Source organism: Mytilinidion resinicola (assembly GCF_010093595.1).
Source record: "Mytilinidion resinicola strain CBS 304.34 unplaced genomic scaffold BDZ99scaffold_6, whole genome shotgun sequence".
In the NCBI taxonomy this organism is placed as follows: domain Eukaryota; kingdom Fungi; phylum Ascomycota; class Dothideomycetes; order Mytilinidiales; family Mytilinidiaceae; genus Mytilinidion; species Mytilinidion resinicola.
The window spans coordinates 2,016,171-2,036,435 of record NW_022985442.1 but is presented as its reverse complement, the minus strand read 5'-3'; the positions used below and the strand labels follow the sequence as shown (position 1 = coordinate 2,036,435).

Sequence of the window (20,265 nt, the reverse complement as noted above, 5' to 3'; positions counted from 1 at the left end):
ATACGATGCTCGACCCTTTCCCCATCCCCGCGCCGCCCGCCCTCGCCAACCTCGTCAAGCCCGCCGCCGACTTCTTCCACTTCACGACGCTCCCGCTGCACATCCATGAGCTGATCTTGGCTTTCCTCTTCTATACCTGCGTCAACGTCTACTTCGCGCCATGGATCTCCTCCCACCTCTTCCCCCGCATATACGGTGGCTTCAACCGGCGCACCAGGCTCAACTGGAACGTCCACATCGTGTCTCTCGTGCAGTCGTCGCTCATCAACATCTTCGCCCTGTGGGTCATGTGGGTGGATAAGGAACGTGCGGCGATGACTTGGCCGGAGAAGATCTGGGGGTACACGGGGGCGTCGGGAATGATACAGGCGTTTGCGGGCGGATACTTCCTCTGGGACCTGTGCATCACGTCCATGCATGTGCACATTTTCGGCTGGGGGATGCTCGCGCATGCTATCAGCGCCTTGTTCGTTTTCTCTCTTGGATATGTGCGTTCACTCCTACCATGGTTGAAAATACCGTACTAACATGAAATGTGATTACCAGCGCCCCTTCCTCAATTTCTACGGCTCGACCTTCATCCTCTACGAGCTCTCCTCCCCCTTCCTCAACGTCCACTGGTTCTGCGACAAGCTCAACCTCACCGGCTCCACCGTCCAGCTCTACAACGGCATGGCCCTCCTCTTCACCTTCTTCTGCTCGCGCCTCCTGTGGGGCTCCTACCAATCCGTCCGCGTTTTCTACGACATCTACCGCGCCTTCACCTCTGAGATGCGCGACGTCCCCATCGACTGGGCCGCCGAACCCAGCTTGAACCCCGATACCGACATCATGCGTTTTGCGGGGAACAGGCCCATGCCTTTGTGGCTGGCCGTGACTTATCTAGGCGCCAATATAATCCTCAATGGACTAAACTGGATGTGGTTTGGGAGGATGATTGAGACGGTGCGCAAGCGGTTTGATCCGCCGCTTGGCACGAAGGGAACCAAGAAGGCGGCGAAGGAGGAGGTGTTGGTGGAGGGCGTGGATGTGGACACGGATGCGGATGCGGGAGTAGATGGAGTGCCAATTCATGTGTCTGAAAAGGAGGAGGTCAAACTGGCCCAGGCAATTGATGCCGCTGGGAGAAGTACTGTGGAGATTGAGAAGAGTGAGGTTAGGAGTCGGAGGAAGGCGTAAGATGGAGCCACGACATGGCAAGTAGTAGACTGTAGAGACGATTTCCTATTTATTCTCACATATGGGGTCCTTGAATGGGTGCATTTGCAGATCAGGTGTTTGGAGTCGAGGAGTTGGCATAGTGAGCCGTTCTACTGGAGTCGGGGGTTCCGACTTACACTTATCCTTCTTCCGTCTAGGTTTTTCTCCTGATAATACGCACATATATCATCAGTCCCTAGACACGAACGCTTGATTTGCTATGCGCGGAACGGAGCTCACACGCAGGACTTGAGTGTAGCGGTTCAAGTACCACCAAAGAGAGAACGTGTGCAGAGTGGGAAGCAAGGTCTGTCTATGTTTTTCCTAAGCCAGCACCGTGCGATAAACGTCTGTTCTTCCACTACAGCGGAGGCTCGAAAGCTAGGACCTCGCGGTTGATAATGTGCTCGCCTCGCTAACATGGGCGACGTAGTCTCAAAAGAAATCCTTACGGCGAGATCAACTGGAGAAAACCTCTACGTTTCACCAGCCACAATTCTTCATGGCGAATTACGCTAATGTGGGGGATGAGTCTCAGAAGCATCTTATCAATCTCGATACGACGCCCATGCACACGCTCAACTCGCGATCGGAGAGCATTCGCTAAAAGATTGAACACTGATCCTGTACCTGCACCATCCACCCCTCACATCTTTTCTCAGTTTCGCCATCAGAAGACTGCCCGAGCCGGATCAAATCTTCGTCAAAAAGAAGAAAAAATCCCCTTTATTAGCGTACTCATTCATATCTCCCGCCGCAGCTCTCGCAAAGAAGAAACCAGTCCTAGCGGACAAGCGTAGGAGACGGAAGCTCCACTGTTTCAGTGAGAAGGGTCAGGGTTGGGGCACTTCTCTCCCACGATTCAAATCCCTCCTTTTGATGCTCAGTTCCTCCGCAGTCTTGTCTCTCGACGCCTAGGGAACTGGGCGTCTGGGAATCGCCGGTGGTAGTTGATATATTGGAACTTGATGTAAGCACCGAAAACGCAGAGCGAGCGACAACCTTGCTCTTCTTGAAGAAAGCTGGGATGAACGTCATACAACCGCACATAATAGCGAGGTTCATCTCCAAAATGCTGCCGGCCGTTAGTCGAGAAATGCTTCGTAGGTTTAGGATTTGCTTACGCGAAGGGCGAAACGATGGCAGCTTCCCAAAGATTATCTGGAGACTTATTGAAGTTGATAATGACTATAATGAGACGCGTAGTGCTCATGAGGCATGCACTATGATGCTAATATGAGCTACGGTTTGATGAGACGAGAAAACGAGCAGATAAACTCACATCAAACCCCCCAAGAAGATCGCCGATAGCCCAATCTTCTTCCGCCTGGTTATCTTCAGCTTCAGGACACGATTAAGGGGAATGACGAGAGTATAGAAGTCGGTAGCTGTGTTCATAGTTCCGAATACTGTGACGGTAGTGCATATTGACAGAGAAGCGTAGAAACGATTTCCGATCGCATCTGTACCACTGCATTTTATGGACTGTCCGATGGAAATCCCTAGAGCAGGGCCTGTTACCAGTGTGCAAACGAATAATCCAATGTAAATCAGCCGTCTCGAGATTGTGTAGATCTTGAACAGGCGATGGTACAAGAGTAAGATGGAGATTTAAACGAAGTAAATCGAGATGATGTAGGTCTCGTCATCGGAAGTAAGAATCTGAAGACAGCCTCGCAAAAAGATACTAAAAACTGTGCTTGGAAGTATACATACGACTTTGGAGTGCGTTAAGGACATAGCGCGGATGTCCCACAGGTGGCGTCCATATCTAATGTCCAATGCTGAGAAAGCATGAGTTATTTGTCTTATCTATGGAACCGGCTCACCTACCGAGATATATAAGAACAGTGCGAATAATCGACCCTGCCTACAATATTCCTCCGAAATAATCAGAAAAGCACTGTTTCTGAGGCTTACCATTGCTAACACACAGAGCCCTGGGACTAATTTAGACAAGTCAACTAGGAATCTCAAGGTGAAGTCTCACCATCGTCCCATTCTAAGCGCTGGCTTCGCGGCATGGTGGTCCTTGGGTACAGCCGGATAGCAACCAACACAAAAGCCAGATGAGCGAAGATCGAATTCAGGACTCGAATCCATGGTGCGTTTGTATCTGGGTGCTCGAAGTTGGACTTGATACCAGGCGGAGGTGGCATCGCCGGGACATCGTAGATAGAAAACACCATATTGAAGAACGTTGTAAAAAAACGATGTAGGTTCTTAGAGGTGAGGCAGGAACTTTATCGATTGTATTTTGAGGCTCTCAAGCTTCTAAGTATTCAATGATTGACTTTTCCTAGGCTCAAAATGTTGTTGCCAAGATATGCACATCGGATAGAGCGGCGTACGTAGCAGATTGGAACTGCTCGGAATTTGCATCAAAGCACTCTCGATGCCTGAAATCATGCACTGCGAGACCAGAGTAAGAGAATCAGAATATCCCATGGCTCTGGATCTACTATGGCGGACGCCCTTGCTGCAATTAACGGTGGAGGGTCAGTCATGTGGCACGTGGGCCTGGCATTAGGAGGCACAGCATTCCGTCATCTCAGTCTGTCATTCTATAACCAAGCTAGAATGCCGACTTATGTTAAAAGACTTTCGATTTGGAATATCTCGACCAATAATTATGGTTCCAAAATATCACCTTTGCCTCCTTTTTTCGCGGACAATTATGCTCTATACTGTTTTAAGCTTTCTTCGCTGAACGTTATTAGAGCCCGAAGGAAGCGGGGTTACGGCGTAGAAAGTTAGATGCATATGTAGCATACGCGGGAATCCTTCTGGAAGACAAAAAGGTGCCTCATGCCGGCTCGAAGCAAGGAGATTTCTCGTAACACTCGGTGTGAAACGAAAAATCCTCCAACGTCCAAACAATTATTTCCTCACCAGCTCCATTACACAGCCCTATATCACCGTTGCATTCAGTCCTAATATTATCCTCGACCTCCATCCTCCTTACGTACCTGAAAGTCATTAATTTTCTAAGGCACCTCAAGTCCTCAGCATCTAGCAGCACCGCTTCCTTTGAACGAGATCCTACCGCGCTATCATGGCAGCATCCAACGAGTCATTGGGCTCCGTCCTTGTTATTGGTGGATGTGGTTTCCTCGGCCGCCACCTTGTCGAAGGCTTGCGACGGAGTGACGACGCCTCCACGCTCACAGTCTTCGATCTCACCAATTCGAACAGCATCGAAGGGATCAAATACATTGCTGGAAGCATCACGTCACGAGATGAAGTTCTTGCAGTCTTGAACGACGTCAAACCTGAGGTCATCTTTGACCTCGCCTCACCCTACGCTCTCGTCAGGAATCTCAAGCTACTCGAAGATGTCAACATCCACAGAACTCGAAACCTGTTGGAATGCTCTCAGCAGTGCGGTTTTACCAAAGCCTTGGTGTATACGTCATCTTCGTCCGTCATTCACAACAGCTTCACCGACTTGGTCATGGCAACCGAAGATCGCCCGCTCGTGTACTTGCCGGAGCAGAAGGAGTTATACACCCACACCAAGGCTGTTGCTGAGCACATGGTTCTCTCCGCCAATGGCAAGGGCGGGATGCTTGCGGTGGCAATTCGCCCAGCGGGTTTGTTTGGAGAGAGGGACTTCTCCACGTCGTGGAACATCATCTCAAACGCGAAAGAAGGCAAGTTCAGGCTTTAAATCGGCGACAACAAGAACCTCTTCGACTTCACCTATGTTGGAAACAACACCCATCCCCAGATCCTTCTCGCCCAAGCCCTCGTCCGAATTCTCACTGAACCCCTTGCGGAGCATCCCAAAGTTGACAGCGAGGCGTTCGCTATCACAAATGATGATCTGCAGCCGTTCTGGGACTTCACTCGTGCTCTTGCCGGTGCAGCAGGATATCCTATGAAAAAATCGGATGTCTTGACAGTGCCCAAGTCGGTTGCTTGGATGGTCGCCACGATCACGGAATGGGTCTTCTTCGTCTTCACGCTTGGTAAAAAAGACCCTAGACTTACTCGCAAGAAGATCAAATACTCCACCATGACCAGAACTCTGGATATCACCAAGGCGAAGGAGCGATTGGGATATCAGCCGCAAGTCAGCTTGCAAGAGGGAATGGCAATGACTGCGAAGTGGTACAAAGACGTCAGTGATGGGCGTATAAAGGAGTCTTGTGGCCGTTTGCTCTAATTTACCTAGTTATGTCAGCAAGCTGCTGCTGGAGAATTCATTTATGCTCTGAAAGCAACGTTTTTGAGGGTCGAACATGTTTCTCTCCTTAAAGCTCTTGATCAATGTACCATAATATCGGCCGATATTGATAATCTCACGTTGAACTTCAATGGCAGCCTAACACGTGCACTTTCTACCCAGAATCACATCTGGTTTCTTCTATAACTTAGATACATTGCTCAATCATAGCCATAATCTGATCTTCACATCTGCCGCGTCAAGCAACAGTTTCAACACCCCAGGTTATTCGTTGACATTTAGCAGCCTCTACTGTCCCGTCCTGTAGATTCAAGATATGGAATCCATGCCTCGGTTGCTCGAGTGCAAATGTTTGAAGATAACACAGGCTTCATTTCAATTAGAGAGGCATTGGGCCCATGAATGAGCATGCTGTAACGCTGACGAATGGTATAGCCACCTTCAGTCTGTCGGCCCTGCAAGGACGAGAAGCACTAAGTAACGTTACCGACCTCCTATGCTAGATCTTCCGCCGACTTCGAGAACCTCCGGTCCGAAAATCAAGTGTCACGGTAGTTTTCGCGGCGTAGCATCTTGCTTGCCTGGCGCATCTCTGTCGCGTCGCGGTGATTTCCGCCGCTTCTTGGGTACCGGTGCTGTGCTACAATCGCTAATGCCCTTCCTTGCATGATGTTTTCGTTGTTGATGCCCGGTAACCTTCATGTTCCGTGATACAGAACCAATTCACTGTTTGAGATCACCAGTTTCGCACCTTCTTTGCGTCTTCCGTGCATATTTCGGTCGCCGTGCCTGCATGCCTGTTTAGGAACATGCTCCAAGACCCGATGTCAGCCTCGCCTTCAACTTCGTGATCATGGGTTTTAAGGACGGTGCTTAGCATAGTCCTAATACAAGATAATTCTATATAAATGAAGGGAACCCTATGCACATAATGAAAAAATCATTTAAATCAAAATTCAAACCCCTTATTCGCAATCATATCCCGTCATGTTTGCAGTTCTGATCATCGAAACCGCACTGTACTCTGTACGGGACTTAAGCATTGTATCTCTGTTTGGGCTGGTCATTCTTCTAGTCTATTTCACATGGCGACTTTGGACCTTCACACTATTTTCGCTGCTATGCTCAGATCGCCCGAAGCTACTACCGTACTGGGTACCAGGTAAGAGTCTAATTCGCGTTACAGTCAGCATCGATTTGGCTCACATGTCCATTCTTTAGGTCTAGGACACTTGATAGGCTTTTTCTGCGACAGTGATGGAGTAGTTACTCGAGGGAGGTTCGTATGATCTCATATGATGTAAAGTTCATACGCTGACTTCCTATGAGACTATACTTCGGCAACACCCGTGAGCCCTTCGCGCTAGCTTTTGGCCATCGTGCCTACTATATCATCACCTCCGCCCGAGATGTCACTGAGGTCCACAAGAGTGCGGCGAGCCTGACCTTTGCGACTATACGCGTGAGACGATGTCCCAATTCGACGTTTCGGAGAGAGGCGTTGCGGTAATGTGGGAACAGCCAAACGATTCTACCCGCAAACAGCTCATCCATATCTGCGAGACTGCTTTAAAAGCGCAGATTCATCTCGGGACACAGGCACAGACTTTCGAAGTTTCGGTGCTCCATAATATCCATTCAAGAATCGAGCGGGCCCAGGCAATCACGACAGTCGGTCTCGAAAGCAATCCGGGAGAAACTGTGCTTTCGCTGCAAAAGTTGATCCGACAGGTTCTCGTCGGAGCCGTAGTCGATTCTGTCTTTGGGAAAGCTCTGCATAACGTTGATTCTAGCCATCTACAGTCTTACATGCAGTTTGAAGATGAGGGCTGGAAAATCAACTGCGGGCTCCCGGCTGTGTTTGCGAAGGGGATGTTCAAGAACAGGCGAGCAGTGCAGGATGCGCTTCGTAGATACTTCGATCTTCCCTTGAACGAGCGAGCCGATGCATGTTGGGTTTTACAATCTATCGAGCCGCAGATGCGGGAGCTAAATATAAACTCGTCGGATATTGGGGGTTACTTTATGACGATGTACTGGGCGTATGTTTACGGTCTCCCACTATTGTCTATAGCCCTCCGTTCCTTGAAGCTGACAAAGTGTAGCGTCAACTCCAACCCTTGGAAACTCGCCTCTTGGGTGCTCGCTCGGATTCTTCATGATGCCAGATTGAGAGAAAAGATCGAAGCGGAGATAGCGCCCTACTTTACGTCCACGAATAGCCTCTCGCCAGTAAAACTTGCGTTAAAGCTTAGAAACTGCTCTTACCTAATGGCGACATACAGTGAGGTCTTATGGACTACATCCTCCTCGACATCCGTCCGGAAGGTGGACAAAGATTGCGTGATTGGGGGTAAAACGCTTTAGAAGGGAGCGCATGTCCTCATACCTTATAGACAAATGCTTCTGGACGAACGAGTCTTCGGAGCGGACGCCACAGACTTCAATGTAGAACGCTTCATAGTATCTCCTTCTCTAGTTAAGAGTTCTAGCTTCCGACCGTTTGGCGGTGGCGTTGCTTTCTGCACAGGTCGGTTCCTTGCGGAGAAGGAATGCCTTACGGTCGTCGCTCTGGTACTGGGAAAGCTTGGAGCGAGACTTTGCGATTTGAACATGCCGTTTCCTCGGATGGATGAAAAGAGACCTTCTTTGGGTATTATAACGCCGGTTTCAGGAGAGGATGTTCTCCTAAGAGTGAAATGTATTTGAGATGCTCATAGAGAATCGAGGATTCTATTAAATTTCTTGATCTGATGTTCTGTGCGTAGATCTGACTTCTAGACGGATTTTTTTGCACACTCAATGCCTCCGACTCTGTGGAGCGGTGTGGGTGAAGAGGCATTTCCCCTGGTACGAAATGCTATCTAGCTGAGAAAGGTACCACTTTTTAAGGATGCGTTAGTTGCAATAGGATCATCTGGCCACCTCATCACATAAGAACAACACCCAAACTCCGAAGGTTAGGAAAATACGGCTCAATCATGTTTTTAAAAGAGTGGCGTGTTGACCGCCGCCATTCTGGAGCTACGAAAAGACGAGGATAGCTACTGCGGCTCTCCGGTAGTGATGGAGAATAGGATCAATAGAGCAGATTAATGGCCTCTGTATAGGCCTGTCGGCATGTCTGTAGAAGCGCGATATCTAACTTAGGAGGGCGGCCCAGTCGCCGTATGAAGAAGAATAGAGTCCGGCTGGTGGGGGGAGCGAGTCTCTGAAACATAAACGGCGAATATCGCCATCCTCTTGAGACTTTGCTGTTTGGAATCGTGCGTGGGTGAGACTCTTATCCATCCAAAGAATATGGACCACATCGTCCGGATTGCCGAAGAAGTAGGAGAATATCATGCTTCGGAGCTCCGCAGGGAGTCGTGAGAAGAGCAAGCCAGTCTGAAGACGCTGCTCCCGTCGTTTTCTAAGGAACGGGATCCGTGAAGCGGGTTTTGGCGGTCGTGATAGCTCCCGGCGTCGTGATGATCGCTGCGAAGGCGCCGCTTTGTCTCGCATCCGGCTCTGCTGCTTGGCCGTGAGACGGATTACAACTCCACAAATTACCATGATGGCGACGTTAGATCTATTGCGATGAGAGTCGAGGTTGGGGGAGTTGTAGAAGACGAAAGGTGGCTTCAGGGTTGGCGTAGCACGCGGGGTAGTGAAGGTGGCATGGTGGCTGGTGCGGCGCAGCACTTCCAATCTTTCAACCTGATTGGACAGGAAGATCCGCATCCCACATAAAGGGCATCAGCGTGAATGGAAGCCGTATTTAAAAGCTCAAAGCTAACATCATGAGCAGGCACACTCATGCAGATACCACCTGTAGGCAAACATCGCCGAGAACTGAGCAACGCTGCTGCTGCTCTGCCTACGATCGGCTTTAGAAATCACAAGGTGCTCGTCCAAGGCAACTTAGTCCATAACGTTACAAGAATATATAGTTACTAAAAGGAAAGGCAACGCGAAAATAGAAAGCATAGAAATAGATTTTATTTTAAAACATAGAAGAATGTATTGCCTAATCTAACTAGCCAAATACATAACATCAAACCCTTCATGAAACTAAGGTGCAAACCTCAAGGTTCGGGGATCTTTCATTGTGGTTCGATGGGAATATATACAGATGAAGTCTATCCATAGCAGCCATTCTTCACTATCGCGGCGAAACCGGCGGAGTACGGTATCCGCATTTTCCGTGATCATCAACTTCTCGCCGTGACAATTGATTTCCCAGCTAGGTAGTTGTCCATCCCAGGTATATGAGATGGCTTCATACCGCGGGAGGTCATCCAACGCGGCTTCAATGAGCTCGCATTCGAGTTGGGCGGTTTTGATGGGGTTTGGCAGCAATCGCAGGACCCTGATATTTCGCTCGTGGATTGGAATATGTTTGTACATTATGAAGAGACTCAAAGCACAAGGGAGAACTTGGTATTGAGAGTTGAAGAGAGGTTAAAAGCTGGAGAGTTTTGAGACGCGGCTGAGCTGCCTAGAGGCATGAGGCTCATGAGGCTGACCGGTGACAAGCAATGTGCACAGCCACACAAGGCTTTAGACACACATCAATTGAAATGCATGTTCCTCATGCATCCTTAGACATTAACATATGTATATATTTTGGTGCTAAGGCTGACGATGGACGAGAGAGAAAAGGTAGGGCCGATCTCGGGCGGAGGATCTCCCTGCCCACCGCCCGCTCAACCTCACTTCTCAAGCCTCAACTCATCACCATCACATCAAACGTTCATCAAGCCCGAAATCATTATTCTCTGTATATGTAATGAATCCTATCAAGCGTTTCGTCACTTACCCACCTTCACGGCTGGGAAATCAGCAGTATGCAGCTTCGCCGCCCCAAAAGGAATCAGCTTGGCCCTTGTCGCGTTCCCTACAACAATCGGATCATGTGGAGGTAATCCAGCCGTCCCCAGCTCCTCTGGCCACTCAATCGAATAAGCTTTAGCCCAAATCGCTGTCGGCGGCACTCCTCTCGCCGAAATAGGATTCGCAAGATGCTCCGGTTCACTGGAGATCACGTGTTCGACTTCCAGTGACGTCGGATCGATCGCGAAGTTTCACGGCGACGCGGGCTCGATAATATAGTCATGCGTGTGAGGACTCACTTCGTCGGCTGGTAGGGGCTTGGTGTCTGAGAAGTTGAGGGGGGAGTGGAAAGAGGCGGCCTCCTCGACGTCAAGAGCGTAGAGAAGCGGGCCATGGTAAAAGGCAGTTGAGCCCCTTCTTTCGGATGTGTCGAGTTGCATGTCGATGTCGAGATCGATTTCCAGCTTGGTTGTTCCTGGGCCGACCAAATATGTCTCCAGTCCTTTAGCTGGCTTGAGAAGTGCCGTGTGGCTATGGAATGTGGAATTCGAGCTTGTCGCCGCCCAGTCCGGATAACTTGAATGCAGTCTTGGTCTCGATGGTATACTCCAAATAACCAGAGAGTAGGTAGCTGGTTTTGCAGTTGTTGCAGAGCGGTTGGACCGAGAAGTGCATGCACTATTGCATTTCTAGTCATTCGATGAGTACCGAGGGATATCTCAGTCCTTTCTGATGTCAGAATCGATAGTCCAGATTGTTCTGGAAGCGACTCACCTTCAATCAAGTTTACGCCATGCGTAAATCTGCTTCTTTTGAAGTACGGTGTCCCGGCCTTAGGAAATACACCATCAACGAAGAAGGTTGTCCAATCACGAGACCTTTTTCTACCGCCCTTTTGATACCAAAGTATGCTTTCACCTACTGAGATTTCCACATCACGTGCTAGTACGTTTCTACACCGCCTTGCTACTCTATCATTACATTCTCCTAGGAACTCTTTCCTACGTCTCTCTACCATCCCTTCACCGCCTTTCTCCGTCGCCTTTGCACGCAAGCACCGTAAACTCAATTACGCAATGGACCACCGCAACAACCCCCTCTCCGCGGACAAATCTTCGCAGAACCCAACCACCAAACCGAAGCCCAGGCCACTTTCGCCTCCCCCCACCACTCCCACATCGCGGCCTCACATCGTGATCCTCTCCCTTAACGGCGAACCCACCTACCCCGGCCCCGACCACCCATCAGCTCACTTCAACGACGCACTCGCAGAAGCACTCTCTATCCACTTCAACCGCCGCCTCATGCTCCACCACCTCACTACCCCCGAAACCGCCCTACGTCATCTCCAAAAATGCACGAACAACGACGCGCCAATCGCCATCCTCATCGCCGACAGCGCTATCACAAAACCGGAGTCCGAGTACCGCACCGTCACTACCCAACTCGGTGAATACGCCCAGAGCGGTGGAATCGTCGTCTTACTGTCGTCGTTCAGTGAGGCCACGGGCGTAGTACTAGTACCGCAGGATCTCAACCGGTTTTTCAGCGAGTGTATGGGTTTGGCGTGGAAGTATAGCAGGGTTACGCGCACGAGGGGCCGTTTCAAAGAAGATGTTCATGGGAAGAAGTTCCCGGCTCTCCCGTTTGAGTTTGAGTTCGGTGGGATGCAGCTTGCGAACGTGCCGTTGAGGGAGCGGGTTTACTCTAACCTGGGTGGGTATTTGGAGGAGAATTTGACGCCGGTTGCGTGGGGGAGAGTCGGGAGGGGAGCGGTTGGGTATTGTTGTGCGTCGGAGGAGAGTGAGGCGGCTGTGGAGGTTATTGTGGGGATGTGCAGAATGGGGGCGAGGCAAGAGGGGAGGCCGGAGCTGGGAGTCGAGATACCAGAGCGGTGGTGTCGGGATGTGGAGGTGTGGACGGAAGAGGATAACGACGACAGCGAGGATGAGCAGAGATGCTTCTGAGGAGTCGGCTTGGGCCGGATGGAGGCCACGGTCTTGCAAGGTTTGGGATCTGCTAGTCACTGACGATAGGAACAGACACAGGTCCTGTAGTCGATGAAAAACAATCATTGTTGGTTAAAGTACCGAATCATAACCCTCTGCTCACTCATCCTCGACCACATCCTCCATCTTCTTTATTTTCTGAATACACTCTTTCTTTCAATCCATCGTTTCATTAGACACTCCACCTGGACTGGATCTCCTTCAGGGTGGTCATGCCACCGACACAAAGAGTCTGATAAAAGTTGCGCTCTTAGGCCCCGATTCGTGCTTATGCGCGCCGCCGTACGACAGGCGAAATATGTAAACGGACTGGACAAGCGGTCCCAGAACTCCGGCGTGATGAACCTCGGCTGCTCAAACGTCGTGTCCAACAGCCCAAGAACCACGAGCATCAATATCTGCACCAAGTCAAGATACGAGTGCAGCGAAGGGTCGAGACTCGAAACGAACGCAGTCGTGGCCTAAGCAGGGTACAGGGTGGATGAATGTAGAGATAATTTGGTAACCGCTGGACAGGATGTGCGTTTGGGGATAGTAGTGGATGCGGTGTTGATGTGTTTTGGTTTAGAAGTTTCATGTTTGGGAGGATGTATGGGGTTGCCTTAGCTCCTTCTATCATGTGGGCGGAAAGTGCTCTCGCAGCATTTTGCAGCCACGCGGGGCATAGGAAAGGTGGCACTCCAATTCCACAGCAAGTTGTCTTGTGTGTACACCTGTCTGCCATTGCTTGGGGTGCTTCAATGCAGTTTCAGGAATCTGAACGAGACAGGACCCTTTCGGCTTGGACTATGTGGGAACTTGTTGCAGCACCCCAGACTGTGGCAAACAGGTGTACACGCGAGACAGAGTACTTAATGAGTGTGCCACTTTTTCTACGCCCAGCGTGGCAGCATGGGCAGTCATCCGTCGGCCAGAGCTTGAGGCCTTTGATTGATTGATGGGGTTGGGGAAAATGTAGAGAACATGGACGGATTGATACATTTCATGTACACTGGCCCAGCACTGCTTGAGGTGTTCTGGTGCATTGTCAAAACTGCAAAACCATAGTTTTGACGAGGCTGATAGCTCTTCAGGCCACCTCAGACGGCGTCAGAATAGACTGTCACTTTTTATTCAACGGACCCTGACAGGTGACAGCCGCCAACGCTCCTTACATTCATCGCAGGTGCTTCAACACATTTGTCAACCATTCAAAGGACAACGATCTCTTATCTGAATCATGCCGTAGATTCCCTAAAACACATAAGACAGCAGTATTAGGCATCTACGGCTAGAACGGGAGCACACCAACGGATAGCAAGCGATACCTCAATCCAAGCAAGTACAGCATCTCAAATCCCGCTTCCACCTAATCACTCACATTCGCCATGCCCTCCCTCCCACCCGCCTTCACCTTGAACCACCCCGGCAAGCTCTCCTGCAAGCCGGCCTCCCAGTCATGAATCTCATCATTCTCAACTAGCAACCCCACTCCACTCGCCTCCATGCCAAGACTCGCTAGATACGCGACTGACAGCGTGACCGTAAAGGCGGAGCTCATCTTAACGCCCATCGCCGCGAGTTGCTTCTTGGCGGCTTGGTAGGCTTCCTCGCCGGGTGCGTACATCTCGGAGAGCGAACCGGGGGTAAAGACGAGGGCCGGATTGGAGAGGGAGATGGCGATTTTGTGGGCGGCGGCGGGTTTGTAGAGGGAGCGTAGAAGGGCGGTGGCGCCTGGGGTGTGTAAGGGAAGGCCGGATACAAAGGGAGCATGAAGGAGATAAAGGAGAAAGAGGAAGAGGAGGTATGAAATGAAGGTCGTAGGAAAATAAATTGTAAGTACTTACCATGCTTCGTAGCGGCATACGCCGGCATCTCGTCTACCCCTACGTAACCTGCCATACTGGACATGATGATGATGCTTCCGCCCTTCTCTTTCAGGTAATGGATACCTAGTGCAGTCGTGTATGCGGTACCTTTCAAGTCGACATCAATCACCTTCGTCTCAAGCGGTTGTAATTTTCCGCTTTCACCAGTCTTGAGATTGAAGAACTGTTGCCTTGGTTCGTTGACACCGGCATTGGGAAGGACGATGTCAATGTGTCCGAACTTCTTGACAGTAGCCTCGAAAGCCTCGACCTGCTGCTCCCAATTGCTCACATCGATATTTCTTAGGAGCGTTCGGTCTGAGTCGAGAGGGACATCGGTTGCGGGTCGTTTACGACCGGCCAAAAAGGCGACATTGGCGCCAAGTTTGTAAAAGTAGTTCGCAGTCTCCAGTCCAATGCCTGAAGAGGCACCCGTAATGAGAATGGTTTTACCCGCGAGGTTCTTGAACTTAGACTCGTCAATGGTAAGAGGAGTTTCGCGACCCATGTTGCTGGTGATAAGCGAGAAGTAGATAGAAGCTGGCACTTTGGACCTGCATGATCTTCGAGGATGTCCATTGCATATAATTGTGGATTGGCGAGCTACCCCACTACCCCGGATATTTCCCCGCGCTCGCTTCCGTATATCTGATTCGATTTCTAAGCTGTATCTCGAACGCGAAAGTTCACGGATACGCGAGGGTGTTTGTTCCGCCCCTTCTCCGCTACAGCGTTTCGGGACGAGCCGGCCCGTTCCGGCTCCGTGGAACCGGGAAGCCGAGATGGGAGATTTGGAAATTACAAAATAATAGAATACTCCTCTAGGACTTGACAGGTGATTGGGATTGAGAAAGAGCAAAATGGCGAGTCAAAAGAATATACTTGTCTTGGGGTCGACTGGAGGGTCGGGGCTGCAGACGGTGGCGCAGGCGCTTGAGAGAGGATGGAAAGTGACGGTTGCCGACAGGAAGACGGAAAAGCTACCTACTAAACTGACGGAGAATCCGAACTTGACTGTAAGCTTCCTGCGCGTGGTTTCGAGGTTGTTACTAAACTGGTGGAACAGGTCTTCAAGAGCACACTCCCAGAGGCACCAGGCCACCTGGACCCACTCATCGACCAATTCGACGCCATCATCTCGCTGCTCGGCCCAAACAACACCAAAGGGAGTGGTGATGAGTTGGAAAACTTCTACAAATGGCTCATCACTCGCCTACATAAGATCCCTCGCGCCCAGAGGCCGTATGTGCTGGTTGTCGGGACACAGACGATTCAAGATCCGCAAGACGCGTTCCAGCTCATCACATGGGTCCACGTCCAAATCATCGGTTTTGTCGCCAAAGGTGCCAAGCACATGATTCTCGGGATTGAACGGCAATGGAAACCGTACTGCATTGGGGAGTTAGCGAAAGACGGTGACCAGCAACTAGATGTCTGCCTCTTCCGGCTGAACATGGTGAAGGATGGAGAGCAGCGTGAGGGTGCTCATGCCGGATATGTAGGGAAGGGAGGCCATAAGCCGCAGCTGGAGAGGAGTCAATTGGCCAAGTGGTTGTTGGATGAATCTGAGCAGAAGAAGTGGGTGAGGACGTTACCGGCCATTTGGGGTGATAATGTTGGACTCGCCATGTCGGTGGTGGGTCAGTTTACGCAGACCAGAAAGGCTGGACAGGAGCAGGCGCAGTTGTAATTAGTGATGAATACCAGGTGCAGTCAATTTCTTGTACAAAGAGTCCCATGGTGACGTGGGTGTCTGTAGAGAGCTGGCCATAGAACCGATCACCTGACACGAAAGTAGAGATGGAAAAATGGAAACGAGACGACGTAGCCGCGTCCGGCACTTTGATGATTGTTGAGGATGCTGATGCATTTGTGGTGGCGCTGCGTCGGTGTCGAGTCTCGGCACGAGTCAGACACATGAGTGGTTCGGTTCGGCCTGGATCGTGCATCTTCCCCTCTTCTTCCTCGTTCAACCATCTCGCCAACACCAACAGTTTCCATTTCGCTATCTTCTTCCTGGTTCACCATATGCTGTGGAGATTGAAATGCTACTGTTTCGCTCGCGAATTAGTCACTTTGAACAATACTTCGTCTTGAATACCTCAGTAATCGTGGTTTCGTCCTTCGATTCTCGCCATGACTATTTCATCTTTCATATCTCTCGACAATGCCTCGTCACGTTCTAATCACGCGTGCCTAGTGTCTGAGTCACGTTCTCCATTTAAGGTGTGAAATAGTCGGGTCGAGATGTGGACTGTACGAGCAGATTGAGTAATGACATCCCGCGCGAAAGGCCTCGTCGGATACCACAAGCTTTACCACGATCCCAGTCGACTATTAGCCTGAAGCTGCTCGGGGCTATCAAAACGGTCGGGGTTCCGTCCATATTTCTCGGCCTTTCACCGACGCATTTCCAGCTAGGCATCTCCACCAATTGTATCATCAACATATCAACGGCGTCCTCTTCCTCTCCGGCCGTAGCTCTATCAAAGCGTGTCAAAAAAGCGGCCCACTTCATCTCAGAATGCGGCAGATTGAGGCCATTTCATAGACGTGCAGAAACGTGCTCAACCGTCGCACCGCCATTCTGAAGCCCCACAAAATCATGAGAAATCTTCACCAAAAGCGGTTGTGATAGCTCCGTAATGGTCTAGGAGCTGCATAGAGCCTGCCATGCCATCCAGTGCATTGGTCTGGATATGAGCTTATATCCAAGTCGGAATATCCCTAGCCGCTAGAGATACCGCCACACCAAATAACCGCGTTATAAGGAATTGTCCACCCTTGCTACAAGTTCCCTCATTTTTGCCCCATCCCGCTGTCCTTGCTGTATGTTCTCAAGATGGCGCCAGGACTCTTTTTCCTAGTCGCGATATGCCTCAACTCTTTGCTCGCCACCGCCGTGGTCTCCAACAGCCGTCGCGGTCATAGACTCATTAGCTACGGTATCACCATGTACAAGCCTACTTGCGCCTTTGCGTGTCGCGACACCATCTCCGGCAGCCCCCTCAACTGCTCTACCGAAGAGATGGAAATGGGAAGCATGGACATGGGTGGAGCCTCAACCGGCCCAGAATGTTATGCTACCGACGAGTCATTCTTGCAGACGCTGGCTTGGTGCATCTCAACCCACTGCCAAGGCGTTACTGTGTGGAAGCTTGAGAGATTCTGGAGGATGAATGTAGCTGGGAACGGAGCAGTACAACCGGACCCGAAAGAGACGTACCAGCGAGCTCTAGCGAAAGTCACGAACCCGCCAACCGAGATCCTCGTCACCGGCGATCCATTGAACAAAACCAGTCTGGTCACTGAAGATGACTGGATCGCAAACTATAATGTCGACTCTATTTCCGAGATCCAAGAGGACACCCATGAGCGCTATTGGTACGTTACGCACTAAAGTCTTGTTGATCGAAAGCTAAATAATATAAAGCCTCGTCGTCTTCCTCTCGGGTGTCGTCATCCCAATTGGGTTCTCCCTAGTCCGCTTCGTCCCATGGCCTGCCCATCTTGTCACCAAATCCAACGCACACATCATTTATCCTCCAGCCTTCGGGTCTCATCACAATCAGAAGCTACATCACCAGTCGCACTGGTGTCCTAAGTTTCGCCAATGTGCCGCTTTTGATCCTATACGCCGGCCGCGACGACGTTCTCCTCTAGCTCACCAACTGGTCTCACGGAACCTTCCTTCTACTTCACAGATGGGTTGCCTGGATCTGCACCATTGAAGCCGTGATCCACTCCTGCATATACCTACAGATATACGCCGCATCAGGCGAGCATTCCTCCGAAAGCAAGATGCCCTACTGGATCTGGGGCGCTATTGCCACACTAGGCATGTCAATCCTCTTACCCACTTCCATTCTCCCACTAAGACAGAAGCTCTACGAAGGCTTTCTCCTGTGGCACATTGCCATTTCAGGTCTCGTCGCCACAGGCTGTTACCTCCATATCGACTATCGTTTTGGCCACCAGTGGGGCTACGAAGTCTGGATCTACGTGGCAATGGCCGTCTGGGCATTTGAGCGCATGATGCGGTTGGCAAAGCTCGTGAGGAACGGGCTCCGCACTGCAACTGTGACCGTGATTGACGACGACTATCTCCGCGTTGATGTCGAAGGTGTTAGCGGGAACGGTCATGCCTACCTCTACTTCCCAACTCTCACGTGGCGCGTGTGGGAAAACCATCCTTTCTCCGTCGCGTCCACCGTTCTTCCGGCTGCAACGCACCAAACCAGTACTACTAGCCGTCACGAGGCACTGGCTTCAGATATCGAGAAGCATCCAGTACAAACCTCAACATCGCAGACCTCCCGGGATATCATCGAGCTGCACCACAAGAAGCGAATAGAAATTCTAAGATCGGGCTTACCTTTCTCCTACGTACCCGAGGTGACTTGACAGCCCAACTTCGCTCTCTGTCATCTATACCAGTGCTTGTCGAATCACCTTACGGACCACACGAAGATCTCTCCTCGCACTCCCTCCTTATAGCCATCGCAGGGGGTGTGGGCATCAGTGCTGTACTTCCGCTCCTCCGCGCACACCCTGGCAACAGGAAGCTCTTCTAGGTCGCGAAAACCCATCGAATCGTGCAAGACATGAGGAGTGTTCTAGCCGGCGTGGAGAAAGAGGTATTTGTCGGCGAGCGAATGAACGTAGCTAAGGTTCTAGAGAATGAGTTGGATCTTGTTGGAGACTTCGCCAAGGAGAGTGTCGCAGTGGTTTTAAGCGGGCCACCTGGAATGGCAGATGAGGTAAGAGTGGCTGTGGCGAGGTTGGGAAGAGAAAGAGACGTTAAATTGACGCTTGTAGAGGAGAGCTTCAGTTGGTAAGGACTGTAATGGGTATCTGTGAGTAATACTTGGATCAACCCTACGTATATTTCTATCAAGCTTTCCACTATATCATAATCGCTTCCGCTGTCACTGGTCTATTAACACCTGACCTCATATTCGTTCTGAGGCTATAACAGATCTTCAGAATTGTGTTTTATTTTTCCATTTCGAAAGATTTGGCTAATATACCTTTGTAGCTGCTAACGAAACGAGACCTCGAACCAAGGTTTCTTGATTGGTCCTTGAGTAGACTGCATTGGCAGCTGACGCTTCCGATGATAGATTAATCTAAGGACTTTTCCTTCCTCCCAGGCTCAGTCCTACAAACCAAACCCTGTAAGTAACGACGACGACGCGGATTGAAAGTTTAGGGCCGACACGAACAAGTTGCGGCATCGAGGATTTGCTCTACGGATCCGCCTTTCCACCTTTCGCCGTTCCACCTTCCGCCGTTCCACCTTCCGCTTTTGTGCCCCTGAAAAATAAAGGCGGAATTACTCTCACCATAATACTCAGATACCGCACCGAGTTCCTTCACAATATGGGTGCTCGAATATTGCATCTCCGAAAATTGCCAGACACCAATGTCAACCCCGGGATTATCAGCCACCCGCTGCAGCCTCCCGGCGTATTGCGGTAGAGAAGGATGATCAGTCGAGGTGATAGGATCATAGTCGCGTGGTGATCTACGTTCACGGAACGCATGAGTGCTTATTCCCACGCTATACTAGATATGCCCCCCCCACTCTACTACACCCCAAACGTGCAACCCCATTCCCCACGACGTCAGATGACATGATAGCCGAAGATCTTAGCTTTCAATACCTTGTCGAAGATCAGACGATATCCCTTTTGAGTAATTCGGCGATTTGATAAACTGCTTACGGCAGACAAAGATCCGTTAATTGGGCTGTATCGTGGCATCAACATTCGCAGCAGAGTTGGTCGACATGTGGGAGCCATGTATGTTCGCTATACTCCGAGCATCCGAATGCTGGGATGCTGAGTGCACTGACGCATGGAGCCGCTATATCTGAAAAGCTCTCCCAGATCCTTTTTAACTTTGAATCTTACTCTTCTCTTGGAATCGTTGGAGTCACACCATATTGATTCATATTTATTATTCGCAATCATGGATCACGTCACACGAGATATCGAAAAGCGAAGGGCGTCATCGCCTGAGCATGTCGAGGAAGCCATCTCACCACCCAATACGGTCACGGCACCGTCGAAAACGGATTGGGAATGTGCTTAGGACTGACTGTATGTATTCTTCGAAATGCCATTCACGAAACATCTAATCAAAGTCCTTTCAGGGTATCGTGCTAGCATATATCGCCTTGCAAGAAGCCGCCCTTCTCCCC

The 20,265-nt window shown here is 50.5% G+C and overlaps 11 protein-coding genes across 11 annotated transcripts; 7 read left to right on the top strand and 4 right to left on the bottom strand.

The window, feature by feature from the left end:
* Positions 1-5: 5 nt before the first annotated feature.
* BDZ99DRAFT_384078 (DUF887-domain-containing protein) lies at positions 6-1,179 on the top strand (the record flags this gene model as incomplete). Its single annotated transcript, XM_033715363.1, has 2 exons — positions 6-488; positions 547-1,179. 2 exons carry the CDS (start codon positions 6-8, stop codon positions 1,177-1,179), a joined length of 1,116 nt encoding a protein of 371 aa, XP_033579712.1.
* Positions 1,180-1,983: 804 nt separating this feature from the next.
* On the bottom strand, positions 1,984-3,389 carry BDZ99DRAFT_474862 (uncharacterized protein; the record flags this gene model as incomplete). Its single annotated transcript, XM_033721936.1, has 6 exons — positions 1,984-2,275; positions 2,325-2,423; positions 2,483-2,714; positions 2,917-2,971; positions 3,121-3,140; positions 3,191-3,389. The coding sequence occupies 6 exons, from the start codon at positions 3,387-3,389 to the stop codon at positions 1,984-1,986; spliced, it is 897 nt and encodes a 298-aa protein (XP_033579711.1).
* Positions 3,390-4,255: 866 nt separating this feature from the next.
* On the top strand, positions 4,256-5,538 carry BDZ99DRAFT_559075 (C-3 sterol dehydrogenase/C-4 decarboxylase; the record flags this gene model as incomplete). Its single annotated transcript, XM_033727247.1, has 2 exons — positions 4,256-4,774; positions 4,886-5,538. The coding sequence occupies 2 exons, from the start codon at positions 4,256-4,258 to the stop codon at positions 5,366-5,368; spliced, it is 1,002 nt and encodes a 333-aa protein (XP_033579710.1). The 3' UTR covers positions 5,369-5,538.
* Positions 5,539-6,271: 733 nt separating this feature from the next.
* Positions 6,272-6,980, top strand: BDZ99DRAFT_461385 (uncharacterized protein). The gene has a single exon (XM_033719611.1). The coding sequence runs from the start codon at positions 6,714-6,716 to the stop codon at positions 6,897-6,899; it is 186 nt and encodes a 61-aa protein (XP_033579709.1). The 5' UTR covers positions 6,272-6,713; the 3' UTR covers positions 6,900-6,980.
* Positions 6,981-7,336: 356 nt separating this feature from the next.
* BDZ99DRAFT_461383 (uncharacterized protein) lies at positions 7,337-8,069 on the top strand. Its single transcript, XM_033719610.1, has one exon. It carries the CDS (start codon positions 7,421-7,423, stop codon positions 7,754-7,756), a length of 336 nt encoding a protein of 111 aa, XP_033579708.1. The 5' UTR covers positions 7,337-7,420; the 3' UTR covers positions 7,757-8,069.
* A 54-nt stretch (positions 8,070-8,123) lies between these two features.
* On the bottom strand, positions 8,124-9,016 carry BDZ99DRAFT_273154 (uncharacterized protein). The gene has a single exon (XM_033713909.1). It carries the CDS (start codon positions 8,942-8,944, stop codon positions 8,531-8,533), a length of 414 nt encoding a protein of 137 aa, XP_033579707.1. The 5' UTR covers positions 8,945-9,016; the 3' UTR covers positions 8,124-8,530.
* A 415-nt stretch (positions 9,017-9,431) lies between these two features.
* On the bottom strand, positions 9,432-9,820 carry BDZ99DRAFT_461382 (uncharacterized protein). Its single transcript, XM_033719609.1, has one exon. It carries the CDS (start codon positions 9,776-9,778, stop codon positions 9,443-9,445), a length of 336 nt encoding a protein of 111 aa, XP_033579706.1. The 5' UTR covers positions 9,779-9,820; the 3' UTR covers positions 9,432-9,442.
* Positions 9,821-11,280: 1,460 nt separating this feature from the next.
* Positions 11,281-12,171, top strand: BDZ99DRAFT_518554 (uncharacterized protein; the record flags this gene model as incomplete). The annotated part of the gene is made up of 1 exon (XM_033725306.1): positions 11,281-12,171. One exon carries the CDS (start codon positions 11,281-11,283, stop codon positions 12,169-12,171), a length of 891 nt encoding a protein of 296 aa, XP_033579705.1.
* A 1,185-nt stretch (positions 12,172-13,356) lies between these two features.
* BDZ99DRAFT_273086 (NAD(P)-binding protein) lies at positions 13,357-14,744 on the bottom strand. Its single transcript, XM_033713908.1, has 2 exons — positions 14,040-14,744; positions 13,357-13,926 (listed from the first exon to the last, which is right to left on the bottom strand). The coding sequence occupies exons 1-2, from the start codon at positions 14,566-14,568 to the stop codon at positions 13,562-13,564; spliced, it is 894 nt and encodes a 297-aa protein (XP_033579704.1). The 5' UTR covers positions 14,569-14,744; the 3' UTR covers positions 13,357-13,561.
* Positions 14,745-14,920: 176 nt separating this feature from the next.
* On the top strand, positions 14,921-15,750 carry BDZ99DRAFT_518552 (uncharacterized protein; the record flags this gene model as incomplete). Its single annotated transcript, XM_033725305.1, has 2 exons — positions 14,921-15,076; positions 15,127-15,750. 2 exons carry the CDS (start codon positions 14,921-14,923, stop codon positions 15,748-15,750), a joined length of 780 nt encoding a protein of 259 aa, XP_033579703.1.
* A 1,069-nt stretch (positions 15,751-16,819) lies between these two features.
* Positions 16,820-18,464, top strand: BDZ99DRAFT_569364 (uncharacterized protein; the record flags this gene model as incomplete). The annotated part of the gene is made up of 3 exons (XM_033727871.1): positions 16,820-17,444; positions 17,494-17,664; positions 17,765-18,464. Exons 1-3 carry the CDS (start codon positions 16,903-16,905, stop codon positions 18,462-18,464), a joined length of 1,413 nt encoding a protein of 470 aa, XP_033579702.1. The 5' UTR covers positions 16,820-16,902.
* Between the last annotated feature and the right edge of the window lie 1,801 nt (positions 18,465-20,265).